We start from the raw sequence: 15,804 nt of genomic DNA, 5'->3' as shown, positions 1-15,804 counted from the left end.
TTATTGTAATCGGTTCAGTAGTATTTGAGTCAAAGAGTAGCAAATAAACACATACACATCCTCACAAATTCGCATTTATAATATTTTAATAAGTAGGAATTATTAAGTAAATAGGATTAGCTGTAGATTCAGTGAGGAGATTGGTATTGAAAATGGATATTATTTATACTTTTTAGATAGGGTTTATGTTTAGTTTAATTTTAGGATATTTAAGGATTTAATTTGAATTTGAATTTTGATAAATATAATAAAAACATCATTATTATTGTACCTACATTTGTGCTATTACAATATAATAACGGATATTTTGTTCCATTAATAAATATTTTCCAACTTTCATCCACCATATAAAAGTATGCGTCAATTAAACGCATGATTATCGTTCGCACACACAAAAAAATCATATCAACGAACAAATCACACATTTCTAATATTTCTTTTTTAGATGAATGTTGTTTTATAAAGTCGGAAAAAGGTAATACAGTATTATTGGTGAGGGGCTACAAGTTCTCATTAAAAAGAAAAAATGGCGAAAGAAGAACTTGGCAATGTACAAAGCAAAGTTACCGTGGATGCAGAGTTACTATAACAACTGTTGGTGATGAAATAATATTAGAGAAAAATGAACACAATCATCTTTAAAATAGACTAACTATTGTATGATGTATCATATTACGTTCGTAGTGTATAAAGACATAGCTTTTTTTTACTTTTTTTTACCCAACTATTTCTGAAACGTTTCTGTTTCACGCAACTTTGCCCGGAAGAGATCTTCCGGGTTAAGTTGCCTAGGCCTAAGAGGCAATTATGTACATATTTTTCTTACGTTAGAATATAGATTTTGGTTGCACTATACCTATGTATAGGTAAATATACCTATACCTATGTAGGTTTCCAGACTAGAACTACGTATAGATAAACCGGTATACATAAATGTACATATATTTACTTTTTTGTCTTTTTCTTTCTCTCACACCTACCTACTCTGTAGGGTTCTTTGTGCGAAGATGCGTAGCGAGGAATGTCTTTGTAAATAACCAATCGTATCACTTCAAACGTTTAAACGCTTCAAACTTCAAACTAAATAAAGCGATAAAATTGGTTCTTTCAAATACATTCCTCGCTTCACATCCTCGCACATTATTGATGCAAAAGCACTCTAAAAATACTAACATATTGACGTGTCTTGTCATACGCTTACATTTATGTCAAAATACAGATATTTTATAAATTTCCAATGTTTCTCTTCTAGATAAATGTTCCTTTATAAAGACGGCAAGAGGACATACAATGTTAATGACCAAGGGTCAGAAGTTCTCATTAAAAACACAAAAAGGCACGAAAAGGACTTGGAGTTGTACAAAGCAAAGTTATCGTGGATGCAAAGTTTTCATAATGACTGTTGGTGATGAAATAGTTTTTGAGAAAAATGAACACAATCATCTTTAAAATATAAAAAAACTATTGTATGATACAAAAGTTAATCTATTTTAACGTAACGTAACTTAGATATAGTTTTAACTTATTGAATTTTTGGTGTATTTTTGTGCAATTGTAGCGAAGGTATACAAGTACATATTACATTCGAAGACACCTTTTTTTTTTAATGACCCTTTTTTACGCAATTTTCTGTAACATTTGACGTCTGGAAGAGATTGCTATCTAGTTATAAGTCCGCCATTTGAATATTTTTTTACGTTCTTGCTTTGTGTTCTAATGTATATAATAAGTAGAAATATTTAGATATAATAATAAATGAAAGATATGGGTTATTAAAGTATATATTCCTTTTTGTATTTTTCTTTTCTAGACTACAGGCCCATGTTGAAAAATACCCGCATGTGTTTTATCATAAATATTTGTATGCCAAGTTACTTATGTTTTATAAATTTCCAATGTTTCTCTTCAAGATGAGTGTTATTTTATGAAGACGGCAAGAGGTCACACAATATTATTGGTGAAGGGTCACAAATATACGCGGATATATTCAGGTAGTGGCCCGAGAAGTTCTTGGGAGTGCACGAAGCGAAGCTATCGTGGATGTAAAGCTACTGTATTGACTGTTGGTGATAAAATTATTTTGGAGAAAAATGAACATAATCATCTTTGAATAGAATAACTGTTAATACCTTATTGAATTTTTGGTGTATTTTTGTGCAATTATAGCGAAGGTATACAAGTACATATTACATTCGAAGATACCTTTTTTACGCAACATTTTCTGTAGCATTTGACGTCTGGAAGAGATCGCTACCTAGTTATAAGTCCGCCATTTGAATATTTTTTTACGTTCTTGCTTTGTGTTCTATTGTATATAATAAATAGAAATATTTAGATATAATAATAAATGAAAGATATGGGTTATTAAAGTATATATTCCTTCTTGTATTTTTCTTTTCTAGACTACAGGCCCATGTTGAAAAATACCCACATGTGTTTTATCGTAAAAATTTACGACATCACATTAGAAACCTCAAAAATAACAGTACTTCTCCACTATTTAATGGATGTTATTATACATATAAACCTTCCTCTTGAATCACTCTATCTATTAAAAAAAACCGCATCAAAATCCGTTGCGTAGTTTCAAAGATTTAAGCGTACAAAGGGACAATAGGGACAGGGAAAGCGACTTTGTTTTATACTATGTAGTGATAGATTAGCTGTAGATCCTGTGCGGAGATTGGTATTCAAATTGGTGATATTATTTATACTTTTTAGAAAGGATTTATGTTTGTTTTAATTTTAGGATATTTAATTTTGAATTTGAATTTTGATAAATATAATAAAAACATATATTTATTATTGTACCTACATTTGTGCTATAACAATATAATAACGGATATTTTGTTCAATTAATAAATATTTTCCAACCTACATCCACCATAAAAAAGTGTGTGTGTCAACGAACAGATGACACATTTCTAATATTTATTTTTTAGGTGAATGTTGTTTTATAAAGAAGGATAAAGGTCATACAGTATTATTGGTGAGGGGTCACAGGTTCTTGAACCAACCATATCGCTTCATTTACTTTGAAGTTTGGAGCGTTTAGCGTTTGAAGCGATACTATTGGTTATTTATAAACACATTCCTCGCTACACATCCTCGCACATTATTGGTGGAAAAGCACCCTAAAAACACTCACATACGCATACATTTATGCCAAAATACAGATTGTTCGGAATAGATAAAATAATTAAATGGTCACATTGATAGCGAAAACGCGATGCATTTTGGTACGGCCAACGGTATTCATATTAATTATTGTTCTTTGCATTCGGCGGACGGGACTCGGGAGCGCCAGTCAGTCTGCTTTGAGCGCCGCGCGCGACTAGTCGTGTATTTAGTGTTGTTATCGGCCGCCTTGGAAGTTATCTGCGAGCGCATCGGGAGCGTTATTTGTCGGCCCACGGATTTGTTAACTGACTACAGATGACCTTCAATGTTACGCCGCCGCGTTAGGCACAGCTATTGTGCGCAGGACGCTACAGTACAATTTTTAGTTACGCACAACTGCTGTGCGTAGGACGCGTTTTAAATGCGAAAAAAATACATTCAGAGTTTTTTAATTATATTCATCGTATGGTAATCGCGCTGACCGCGAGCTGTTTTGTGAAGTGTTCATGGCGACGGCGATGGCGGCGGCACAGTGGTGACGTATACACATCGTAAATTGTCTCTTTTGTATTAATCTTTTATTATCTATTATTCCCGTAAATATAGTTTTTCCTCCCCAAGGGGCCCCTATTGTTTTATACTATTGACTGACCGACACACCACATATTATGTACTCATTATCAACGCGACGTGGTAATCTCAGGTATGTACCTAGATTTAATTTAGATAAATGTTCAACTATAGTTATTTTTGGAAGGTGCGTATCGAACGGTTATTTGCCGATCCGTTCCTTGTGATACAAATTTTTGGTAGCAGAGCGTGGTTAATAAAATCCACCGACCTCTGAGTTATGTTCATGGGCCCAGCGTTATTAATTTTGGTTATAATAATTACGATTTTATATGTTCGGTTATGACATTATGTATTTTATATGTTCGGTTATAGCATTTAAATTGTCATACATGTAGAATGGTCATTTTTAGATTTAAGTTTCTCTATTTTATTGTTTTATTGCACCTTTGTACTTAGCCGTAAGTATTTTTTGAGAGAAGTTTGTAAAATAAAGTGATTAAGATAAATTCCCAAATAACAGATGTTAATCTAAGTATGGGTTAATCATAAAATGGGAGAAATGTCAATTTTTTAAAACGACTGTTGATTATTTAGGATATGTAATATGTGGGGGTAGTGTTCGCCAGTCAGAGGCAAAAACATTAGCTGTACGAGATTTCCAGCGGCCTACGACAGTAAAATCGGTTCAAAGTTTCTTGGGTCTGACAGGGTATTTTCGTAAATTTATACCTGGATATTCACTAATTGCCCGACTGTTGACTGTTTTACTGAAAAAAGATGTTAAATTTGTATTTGCTATGAGATAGAAGCCTTCGAGAAATTAAAAGCTGCATTAGTGTGTGAGCCTGTTTTAAAATTGTATCGTCATGGTGCAGAGACCGAGTTGCACACAGATGCATCTCGTTTAGGGTATGGTATGATATTAATGCAGAAAGATTGTTACGACCGCAAATTTCATCCTGTATATTATGCAAGTGGAAAAACGACCGATGCTGAATCTCGATATAGTAGTTATGAATTAGAAGTATTGGCTATTGTAAAAGCGCTAGAGAAATTTAGAGTGTATCTGATTAATATAGCGTTTAAGATTGTAACCGATTGTCAAGCTTTTACTGCTACTGTAAGTAAAGAGAAAGTATGTTTGCGAGTTGCGAGATGGGTAATTTTGCTTGCTGATTTTAATTATTCAATAGAGCATAGACCAGGTAAAAATATGCCACATGTTGATGCGCTTAGTAGACATTCCTTACCGGAAGTATTGTATGTTTGTGAAAATAACGATGGGTTGATTGCGCGATTGAGAAGTACACAAGACAATGGGTCTGGAAAAAAGCTACACAACAACAGATGTAGCAGCCGACGAGGACAATTGAGGGCAATTGTCGATACAGGATGGCCGAATGTTGAATGGTCATTTTTAGATTTAAGTTTCTCTATTTTATTGTTTTATTGCACCTTTGTTCTTAGCAGTATGGCCGAATGTGCAATGGGCATTTTTAGATTTAAGTTTCTCTATTTTATTGTTTTATTGCACCTTTGTTCTTAGCAGTAAGTATTTTTTGAGAGAAGGTTGTAAAATAAAGTGATTAAGATAAATTCCCAAATAACAGATGTTTAGATAAGATAGTTTAGACTTTAGAGAATAATTTGTATACGTTGGAACGAAGAATGTTGCGGGGTGAGAAACCCAGGTAGTAAGTAAGGATCTAATTGTATGGGACTCGAAGAGGCAGTCCCTATTTAACTTCGATGTACGACGGACGTCTGTCCTTTAACTCTGTCAATTTTTTATAATAAATACTCACTTTAAATTAACCGCCCGTAATTCCTTAATTATAACAACTTAATAAACATTTAGTGTCCTATCATATAAATTCCGATACTACATACATATAATATTTTACATACCAAGGTACAGATCTTTTATTAATTTCCAATGTTTCTCTTCTAGATGAATGTTTCTTTATAAAGACGGCAAGAGGTCACACAATGTTATTGGCGAAGGGTTATAAGTACACGCAGAAATCAGGAAATGGCGCAAGAAGGTCCTGGCAGTGCACGAAGCGAAGCTATCGTGGATGTAAAGCTACTGCATTGACTGTTCATGATAAAATTGTTTCAGAGAAAAATGAACATAATCATAATTGAAATATGATATATATGTCGTGGCCATATCGTAGATTTGCTCATTTCATGAAATGGCCAACATAGTTTGATCAGATCGTTAAATCGTCAACGTTTCACGATTTGGTCATCGACATTTGGCCAGATCGTATAAAATATAGGTTAGGTTAGACTTTAATAAACAACGCACGAGCCGAGCGAGCAAAGCGAGTGTGCCGCGGCAGCGGCCGGCGAGTGCCAGAAGCGAATCGCTTTTTAAAAAAGAAACAAAAATGATCGTGAAACGTTGACGATTTAACGATCTGGCCAAACTAAATTGGCCATTTCATGAAATGAGCAAATCTACGATATGGCCACGACATATAATATATCATCTTTAAAATACGATATACAGGGTGTCCCACTATCGGTATACTAAGCGCGAAGGAACTTCTAGTTTTGCATACACTGATCACATAAAAAATACCTAAACAACAAAATTATGTCAAAAAGTGTTTGCTAAATTTTTCCCTAAAATTCATGTTTTCTTCTCTAGCTTCGCGAAGCCGGCATATAACGCTTCTTGTCTATGAAAACATAATCTTAAATGAAATAATATGCTGTAATATTGCTATGCTATGAGTTGCACACGTAGGTACGCGGCACGCGCCTTTTTTAAGTGAACTAATTTTTATGAAATTAAAAATGATGTGACATACATAAAATGATGATATTGCACGATGATGGTAGAGATAGATTCATATCTTATATTCTTTATTCTTTCTTTTATTTTATGTAATAAATAAATGATTAGATATAATTTTAAATGGAAGAGGCAAGTGGTTGAAAGGATACCTTGCCTATTACATTTTTTCTTTGGTTTCTCTTACTCATAAATTCATAATATTAAAAAAAAAATTAAAAAATAAGTATGTGTTTTATTTAATGAATTTAATTAACTGTTTCCATGTATTTTGAAATGAAGGTAACTATGAGGTAGATGTCAAAATTTATTCCTTAGTGATCTGATAACATGATTTCTTACTACAGGTAGATAACAATAACTTTGTGATAAAAAACCCTTAACTTCTTAATGGTAATAATTTTGTATATTTCTTACTAGCGGTCCGCCCTGGCTTCTCCCGTGGTACATATTTCGCAATAAAAAGTAGCCTATGTCCTTTCTCGGGTATCAAAATATACCAAATTTCATGCAAATTGGTTCAGTAGTTTAGGCGAGATTGAGTAACAGACAGACAGACAGAGTTACTTTCGCATTTATAATATTAGTATGGATTCAATTGACGAGTACCTAATCATAATAATATGAGATTATGTTTTTTGCAGTACAAATAATTAATTCTGAACTAAGTATTTATATGTTTTCTTTTAGCTGCCAATTTTATAGAAACACCAAGAGGTCATTTAATATTGATGGTGAGAGGCCACAAGTTCACACTAAATACTCAAAGTGGTAACAAGAGGCACTGGCGCTGCACCAAACACAGTTACCGTGGATGCAAAGCGACAGTAATGACATTCGGTGATAATATTATGTTAGAGAGAAATGAACATTGTCACCCTAAGGATAAGAGACGTTATCCCAAGAGCTATGTCGATTGACTGTAAAAACCTAACCACTACAACGTATCGTACTCAAAGTATTTTAAGGTATCAGCGGGACGTTAAGGACCTGTGCACACCCGCACTCGCACCTGCACCTAACTTCTGAACCGCCATCGAACTGTACATACCTACGTGTAACTGTAACAGAAGTGCCAGGCAACAAAAAAAATTGTATTGGACTTTTTTTGGACTTATTTTGTTGTTCATGTTAATTGTTCATATGTACATATTTCCTTTTTCATGTTTATAATTGTATTATGCATTGTAATTTCATATTTTATTAATTTCACAATAAGGTTGTCCGCAAGGAAAAAATATTCCACGTGTAATATAATTTGCATTTACAAATTATTTTTTGTAATAATTTAATTTTGTATTATTCCATGATTGCGAATTATAAAGTAGGTATTTAAGTATACATTCGAATTAGCTTTACTAGAAATAAAAAATAAAACTAATATATTATGAATGTTTTAAACAAAATGAGATGTGATAAAATAAATAAAATTGAAATAGTTTGAGTAATTTTTTTTAACAAAAATGTAAAGTTCAGAGATTTGAACATAAAAAATGCATTTTTTGAAAAAATCTTTAATCGTTTCTTCCCCCCAAGTTTTATCGTTCGTTAGATTCTAATTGAGAGACAAATTGTATTATTTTACGCCCATATTTTCGATAATTGATAAATTTACCGAACTCATGTGTAATCACTACATCACTACATAGTATAAAACAAAGTCGCTTTCTCTGTCCCTATGTCCCTTGGTATGCTTAAATCTTTCAAACTACGCAACAGATTTTGATTCGTTTTTTTTAATAGATAGAGTGATTCAAGAGGAAGGTTTTAGTATATTATAATTTATTAGGTTTAAGACAAAGCGGGCGAAGCGGCGGGCGGTAAGCTAGTTTGTCATATTTTAATGAAGCGTAAAATTAAGAGCTCTTCTGTGATTGCTCGAACAGTTTAGAATGTTACGAATGGATATGCTTTATAGATTTACCACTAGAAATATGTAAAAAACAGTGTCACACAGAGGACGTTCTGTGTACCTCATCATACTCCATTATCCATACCTCCGTTTTTTGAAGTCGATGAAGTGTAATAATTTTCAATAGGCTTTCTACGATACAACTTGACCAAAGTGTAAGATACAACATCTGTAAGACTACTAATCACACCTTTTCTTCCAGATGCGCCGATATTCCAGCACACTGATAAAGGGCATCTAGTACTGATAAACAGAGGACAAAAGTTTACGCTGAATAATAAGCTGAATGAAAAACGGACGTGGAGGTGCTCCAAACATAAGTCCAGGAACTGCAAGGCGAGGGCCATCACCATAGGCAACGAGATTGTGCTAGAAGAAAATGAACACTCCCACCCGAGTAAGTGTCCCGCTCAATACAGGGATTGCCCAGTCTCTATACAAAAAAGAGCGTGTGTGCCGAGCAAACCTGTCAGAAGGATTGTGGGTTTTCTTTAATCTAATTATTTTATATAGGTAGTAATAAACTTTCAATCCATACTAATATTATAAATGCGAAAGTAACTCTGTCTGTCTGTCTGTTACTCAATCACGCCTTAACTACTGAACCAATTTGCATGAAATTTGGTATAGAGATATTTTGATACCCGAGAAAGGACATAGGATAGGTTTTATCCCGGAAATCCTACGAGAACAGGTTTTTCTTTGAAAACGCGGGCGAAGCCGCGGGCGGAAAGCTAGTTCTAAATAAAAAATCTTGGGAAATTCGAGTTTCATTTTTTTATCAAAATACATTTCATGTCCAAGTAAGCGATAACAATCGATAAACTGTAAGCATCTAATGCTTTCTTAATCATTATAAAAAAATCACCAATCATCTGCGAAATGCGAGAAAAGCAATAGCAACAGAAATAATTTGTTGACATTGAAATAGCAAATGAAAAGAGTCGACGTTTTTATAACTACTAGCTGTGCTCCGCGGTTTCACCTGCTTTGCTCAGCTTCTGTTCGTCTTTGTGAGATGATATATAGCCTATATCCTACCTCGATAAATGGACTATCTAACACCGAAATAATTTTTCAAATCGGACCAGTAGTTCCCGAGATAAGCGCGTTCAAACAAACAAACTCTTCAGCTTTATAATATTGCTAGTTGCTCCGCGCGGTTTCACCCCCGTGGCTTCACTCCTGTTGGTGGTAGCGTGATGATATAAAGCCTAAAAAATTATTTCGGTGTTAGGTAGCCCATTTATCGAGGAATGCTATAGACTATATATCAACACGCTTAGACCAACAGGAGCGGAGCCACGCGGGTGAAACCGCGGAGCGCAGCTAGTATAACATATTATTAATTATTATATAGTTGTATGAATGTAATTAATGAAATGTTATCTTACCATAGTAATCAAATAATTTAATTTTATGTAACATAATACATTATTTTTAGACCAAAACATCTTATATTTTTCAGGGATGCCATCGTTGTATTATGAAACTGAAAGGCCTCGTAAAGAGAATTTAATCCACGACGGGTATAAATATTTTAAAATAAAAGAGATTGGAAACAAAATAACGTGGAGATGTACAAAGCACACGTCCAGAAAGTGTAATGTGTTAGCTTTTACTGTGGGTGATGAGGTGTTTGTGAAGAAAACACATACACACTAAGTATCTTGTTCTTTTTGTCCAAATAAACCGATATATAATAAAACCATTCTTTTTTATACTTTATTTTTAACTTTTGTGTTTTAAATTTTATAATCTGTGTTTAGTTTGTAAGTTGATTGTTACAATGGGGCTGCCATGAACAATCGTTCAAAAGCCTTGAATAAATGATTGAAAAAAAAAATTAATTTCTTTTTATTGTACTTAAGTTCTTTCTTTCAAAAAACGAAAAGCTTTCAAATTGTCAGATAAAGACCAAAGGAGAATGGCAAACTCCCATAGGACTCTGGGCCTGATCGTTACACTGGGGGATTAAATAGATAAAAATATACAGATTCTATTAATATAATAATAATTATAGATCTGTTCTATGGGATAGCAGAGATATTGGGGTGTAAAGTAACAAAAATAAAGTTAGTTTGCTTGAATTAAATGCATAGCATTGCCTTTTTCTAGGTCCAGGTAAGTTTATTTTCTATCTACATTGTCTAGCTAATAATAGTGTAACAGTAGAACAGTCAGGTAATAGAAATATTGGATCCAACACATATTATTCAACACAAATTTTAACTTACCAAAACATCAACAATCACTAGTCACATCTTCTATAATATAAAAATGAATCGCAAAATGTGTTGGTAAGCGCATAACTCGAGAACGGCTGAACCGATTTCGATAATTCTTTTTTTATTATATTCCTTGAAGTATGAGGATGGTTCTTATGTAGAGAAAACGTAAAGATGTACCACGGGCGAAGCCGGGGCGGACCGCTAGTTTCTTATATCTTTTTAAATGGATGAATCTGGATTCGCTTTCATAATAAGACTAATCAATTCATAGAGTAAAAATAGACGATTAAGGCAATTTTGAATATAACGTTACTAAAACTTCACTCAAAAGTCAAACAACAAACATAACAAATCACTCATCACTGACACAATTATAATTAATAATTTGACATTTACAATAGCCAGCTACCGAAATAAAGTGTAAGATACAACAACTGTAAGACTACTAATCACACCTTTTCTTCCAGATGCGCCGATATTCCAGCACACTGCTAAAGGGCATCTAGTACTGATAAACAGAGGACAAAAGTTTACGCTGAGTACTAAGCTGAATGAAAAACGGACGTGGAGATGCTCCAAGCAGCGGTCCAGGAACTGCAAGGCGAGGGTCATCACCTTGGGCAACGAGATTGTGCTAGAAGCCAATGAACACTCCCACCCATAAAGTTGTTATAAGCGGGAAAAAAATCAATACAGGCATTGCCCAGTCTCCATAAAAAGAGCGTATATGCTGAGCTCACGTGTCAGAACTCAGAAGTGAAACTTTTATGGCAAGCTTCAAAGATACTAAAACGTGACGGTATCGCCATGACGCGACGTTGAAACTTTACTCTCAACGCGCCTAAAGAAGTTTCATTTCAAAAATGCTTGAGCTGTATAAATGTGAAAAACCTACATTTAATAATACAAATAATGTGTGGATTTTTCATTTAATTTCTAAATATTTAATTACTAAAATATGTACTTTCATTTCTAAATAATAAAAAAACTTGAGAAATTCATTGACTTGTTTCTATGTACTACGTACTAGAGAGGCCATCTGCATCACTACTACATTTTTTTCTAACACGAGTTAGAGTCAATCGTCTCTTAAACCATTTTTTTATTACATTGATTGGTTTTAATTGATAAGTTTATTCATATTTTTTTAATATGATAAACAATATTTATTTGTTACATTGATTGGTTTTAATTTATAAGTAATAATAGGTAGAATATTTGTAAATTGTATGACTCACTAGTCGCCCCGCGCCGCCGCGCTTGTCGCACAGATTTTGTTCGTGGTGTCCTCTCTATAATAATACATCAATGAGGAAATTCGAGTTTCATCTTCTTATATATATAAAAATGAATCGCAAAATGTGTTGGTAAGCGCATAACTCGAGAACGGCTGAACCGATTTCGATAATTCTTTTTTTATTATATTCCTTGAAGTACGAGGATGGTTCTTATGTAGAGAAAACGTAAACATGTACCACGAGCGAAGCCGGGGCGGACCGCTAGTTTTTAATAAAATACAGCTTAAGATCTGCGCGATTTTACCCGCGTGGCTCCGCTTTTGTTGGTCTTAGCATGATGATATATCTTCTTTCCTCGATGAACGGGCTAACTAACACCGAAAGAATTTTTCAAATCGGACCAGTAGTTCCTGAGATTAGCGTGTTCAAATAAACAAACACACTCTTCAGCTTTATAATATTAGTATAGATTAAAAGGTACTAATTGTTATTCCAGGTGCATCGAAATTCGAGCACACTGCTAAAGGCAATCTAGTACTCATACACAGAGGACAGAGGTTCACGCTCATTCAGCAGAATGATTCAAAACGAACATGGAGGTGCACCAAGCATAGCTACAGAAACTGCAAGGCTAAGGCTGTCACCGTGGGCTATGAAGTTGTGCTAGAAGCTAATAAACACTCTCATCCTTAAATTTGTTAAGCGAGAACAAATAAATACATGTAAACTTATGAATAAGCTTTTGTTTAAGTGCGGTAAAAAGTAGAAATAAAATTTTGTACCAAGTCGAAGAGCCCGTGGGAGATCGTCCTTCACCGATCTGATTATCAGATGAGACGTATTTTTTATTAAATATTTTTATGAACAAACTAGTGGTCCGCCCCGGCTTCGCCCGTGGTACCTACATGTTTAAAGTTTAAACTATCCTATCGCTCAAGTTGGATCGAACTGCACATGGTGTGCGAATTTTATTATAATCGCGTTAAGTGGTTTAGGGGTCCATTGAGGACAAACATTGTGACACGAGATTTATATATATTAAGATATGCCTAATTGCTTGCCTATCGAAAAGTTGTCATGGCAATTTTTAATAAAATTAACTTTTATCGATTTTTTTTTCATCACCTTAATACTTTTGATAACCAAATGAAATTTATTTGACTGATAGTTTTTGATACACAGAATATGCCTAGGTATGCTTGCCTACTCATTTCAGTGTATAACTACCTGGCAAGCAGGTGTAAACAGGTCAAAATATCAAAAACAATCAGTCAAATAAATTTCATTTGGTTATCAAAAGTATGAAGGTGATGAAAAAAAATTGGTCGTTTGTAAAGTAGGTTTACAGGTAAAGTAATTTAATATAATAAATATACATAAGTACCCGAGCAACCAATAAATCTATATACAGGGTGGCCGGTCAATTGACGTCACAAAAAAAATGTAGGTCCGGTATGTTGTGGAGTATCCGAATCACCCCCATGTATGTTCCGCGATTTTTTATAGTTTCGGAGTTATGATTTTTTTTCGATTTTTTGAGGAATTTCGACTTGATCATCTTAAAAAATTTCTAAAAAAAAAAGCATAGACTTTTTAGAGTTTATTTTTTTTGCAACTGAGTTCCTATGAGTTGCACTTTTATGTCTAAAATAATCAGCTTCGTAACTTTGATGAAAGTTATGAAAATGTTGGTCTAAAGTTAAAAATTTACGTTCCGTGAATTATGACTTAAATTTTCAACTTGAAATTAAAAATCTAAACAGGTGACCTTATGATTTCTTAGTTAGTCTTAAAACTGCGCCAGACTCTCAGCTTTCATAATAATAATAATAAAGTGGTACTTAATGGGGGGAATTTGGCTAAAATTGGTCTTCAAAGACAGCAAGGTGGAAAATTCTTAAAATTAGCCAACTGATTAAAAATAAATTTATCATTCCTACGGCTAATTTAATGATTAGAGAATGCTGAAAACCTATCGTGTTGGTTGGATAAGGAAAGTTATAAGTAAGAAGTAGATCATAATGTAAAAATAATTTAATATTTTTTAAATTTACAATAGATGTTCAAAGTGGCCACCTCCAGCAGTATTACACATTGTACACCTTGGTAAGAAACGGCAACTTTTACCTGCAATAACAATGGGCTGAAAGGATAAGAGACCGTATTGCTATCTCTCTCACTCTCGGTGGCGTGAGGGGCCGAGCGCAACCGACCAAATCTAATGCAAAACAAGTTTGTTAGTTACCGACCTCAGTTGTGCTCACATTGTGTTTATTGCTACTCGTGTCGCCATTTTATTACCCACGGACTCCGCCGCTGCTTACTTGTTTGACTACTTAGCTCGTTTATTGGACTGTGTTTTGCATTGTGATTTGGACTTTGTTTACTTGGAAGTGTAAGAGATGAGTTACACGTTAAGTGAATATGCAGAAATGCATTATTTTTATGGAGTTGCACGAGGAAACGGCGTTGAAGCAGCGAAACTGTATCGCGAACAACTTCAACGCCGTGGTGGACCACAACCTCTGCGATATCCCGACCATCGTGTTTTTATTAACACACACAACACCTTGATGGCAGGCCGCATTCCTGGCCAACGCGGCAATCGTGAAGGAATCTTTAGAGCAGACCTGGATCGCACAGAAGTGGTGCTGGAAGCAGTTCAGCAAAATCCGTCTACGAGTACGAGAGCTATAGCTCGTGCTTTAGACATCCCAAGGACTTCTATCCAAGCCATACTACACGATGAAGGATACCACGCGTTCCACTTTCGACGAGTCCAAGCTTTACAGCCGACAGACCACCAATTGCGCATTGATTTTTGCCAAACCATGTTAAGAAAAGAGCAAGATGATCCTGGATTTTTTAATAAAGTTTTATGGTCAGATGAATCAAGATTTGAGCGATCTGGAATATTCAATATTCATAATTACCACACGTGGGCGATGGAAAATCCACACGCTGTGAGAGCTTCAACCTTTCAACATCGTTTTAGCATTAACTTGTGGTCTGGTGTCCTCAATGGCGAACTAATTGGTCCGTTTGAATTGCCGACTAGACTTGATGGAGCAACCTACAGAAACTTCTTGGAAAATGAACTTCCATTGTTGCTGCAAGAAGTTAATCTCGAACTTAGACGCACTATGGTGTTTCAAAATGACGGCGCACCGTGTCACTACGCAACACAAGTCCGAAATTATTTAAATGAAACATACCCCAACAGATGGATAGGACGCAGTGGACCAATTAGATGGCCTCCACGCTCACCTGACCTCAACCCCATCGATTTTTTCATTTGGGGCTATTACAAGGAAATAGCATACGCCCGAGAATGTTCGAGTGAACAAGAGCTGAGGCAGAAGATTATAGAAGCCAAACGTGTTGTCAAGGAGAACAGAGAAGCATTTAGACGATTGAAACACAATTTCTTACGAAGGTGTAGAATGTGTATTGCTGCTGGAGGTGGCCACTTTGAAAATTTATTGTAAATTTAAAAAATATTAAATTATTTTTACATTATGATCTACTTCTTACTTAAAACTTTCCTTATCCAACCAACACGATAGGTTTTCAGCATTCTCTAATCATTAAATTAGCCGTAGGAATGATAAATTTATTTTTAATCAGTTGGCTAATTTTAAGAATTTTCCACCTTGCTGTCTTTGAAGACCGATTTTAGCCAAATTCCCCCCATTAAGTACCACTTTATTATTATTATTATGAAAGCTGAGAGTCTGGCGCAGTTTTAAGACTAACTAAGAAATCATAAGGTCACCTGTTTAGATTTTTAATTTCAAGTTGAAAATTTAAGTCATAATTCACGGAACGTAAATTTTTAACTTTAGACCAACATTTTCATAACTTTCATCAAAGTTACGAAGCTGATTATTTTAGGCATAAAAGTGCAACTCATAGGAACTCAGT

The 15,804-nt window shown here is 34.5% G+C and overlaps 1 protein-coding gene across 21 annotated transcripts in view; it reads left to right on the top strand.

Annotated features, from left to right (window-relative positions):
* The window catches only part of LOC149908338 (uncharacterized), a 465,602-nt gene that overhangs the window by 210,849 nt on the left and 238,949 nt on the right, over positions 1-15,804 (top strand). Inside the window, exons 5-6 of one of the 21 annotated variants that reach the window (XM_090101742.1) lie at positions 8,614-8,808; positions 9,880-10,091. The exons of the other annotated variants lie outside the window; for them this stretch is intronic. Of the exons in view, the coding sequence (XP_089957868.1) occupies positions 8,614-8,808; positions 9,880-10,076 (392 nt within the window). The 3' untranslated portion in view covers positions 10,077-10,091. Of the gene's footprint in view, positions 1-8,613; positions 8,809-9,879; positions 10,092-15,804 lie in introns of those variants that run through there. 21 annotated transcript variants of the gene reach the window in all.

This window comes from Colias eurytheme, chromosome 5 (genome assembly GCF_061535395.1).
Source record: "Colias eurytheme isolate Ceu_HAF_F1 chromosome 5, ilColEury1 Martin Lab GWU primary, whole genome shotgun sequence".
Classification (NCBI taxonomy): domain Eukaryota; kingdom Metazoa; phylum Arthropoda; class Insecta; order Lepidoptera; family Pieridae; genus Colias; species Colias eurytheme.
The sequence above is the reverse complement of the archived record's forward strand: the minus strand, read 5'-3'. Positions and strand labels throughout refer to the sequence as shown.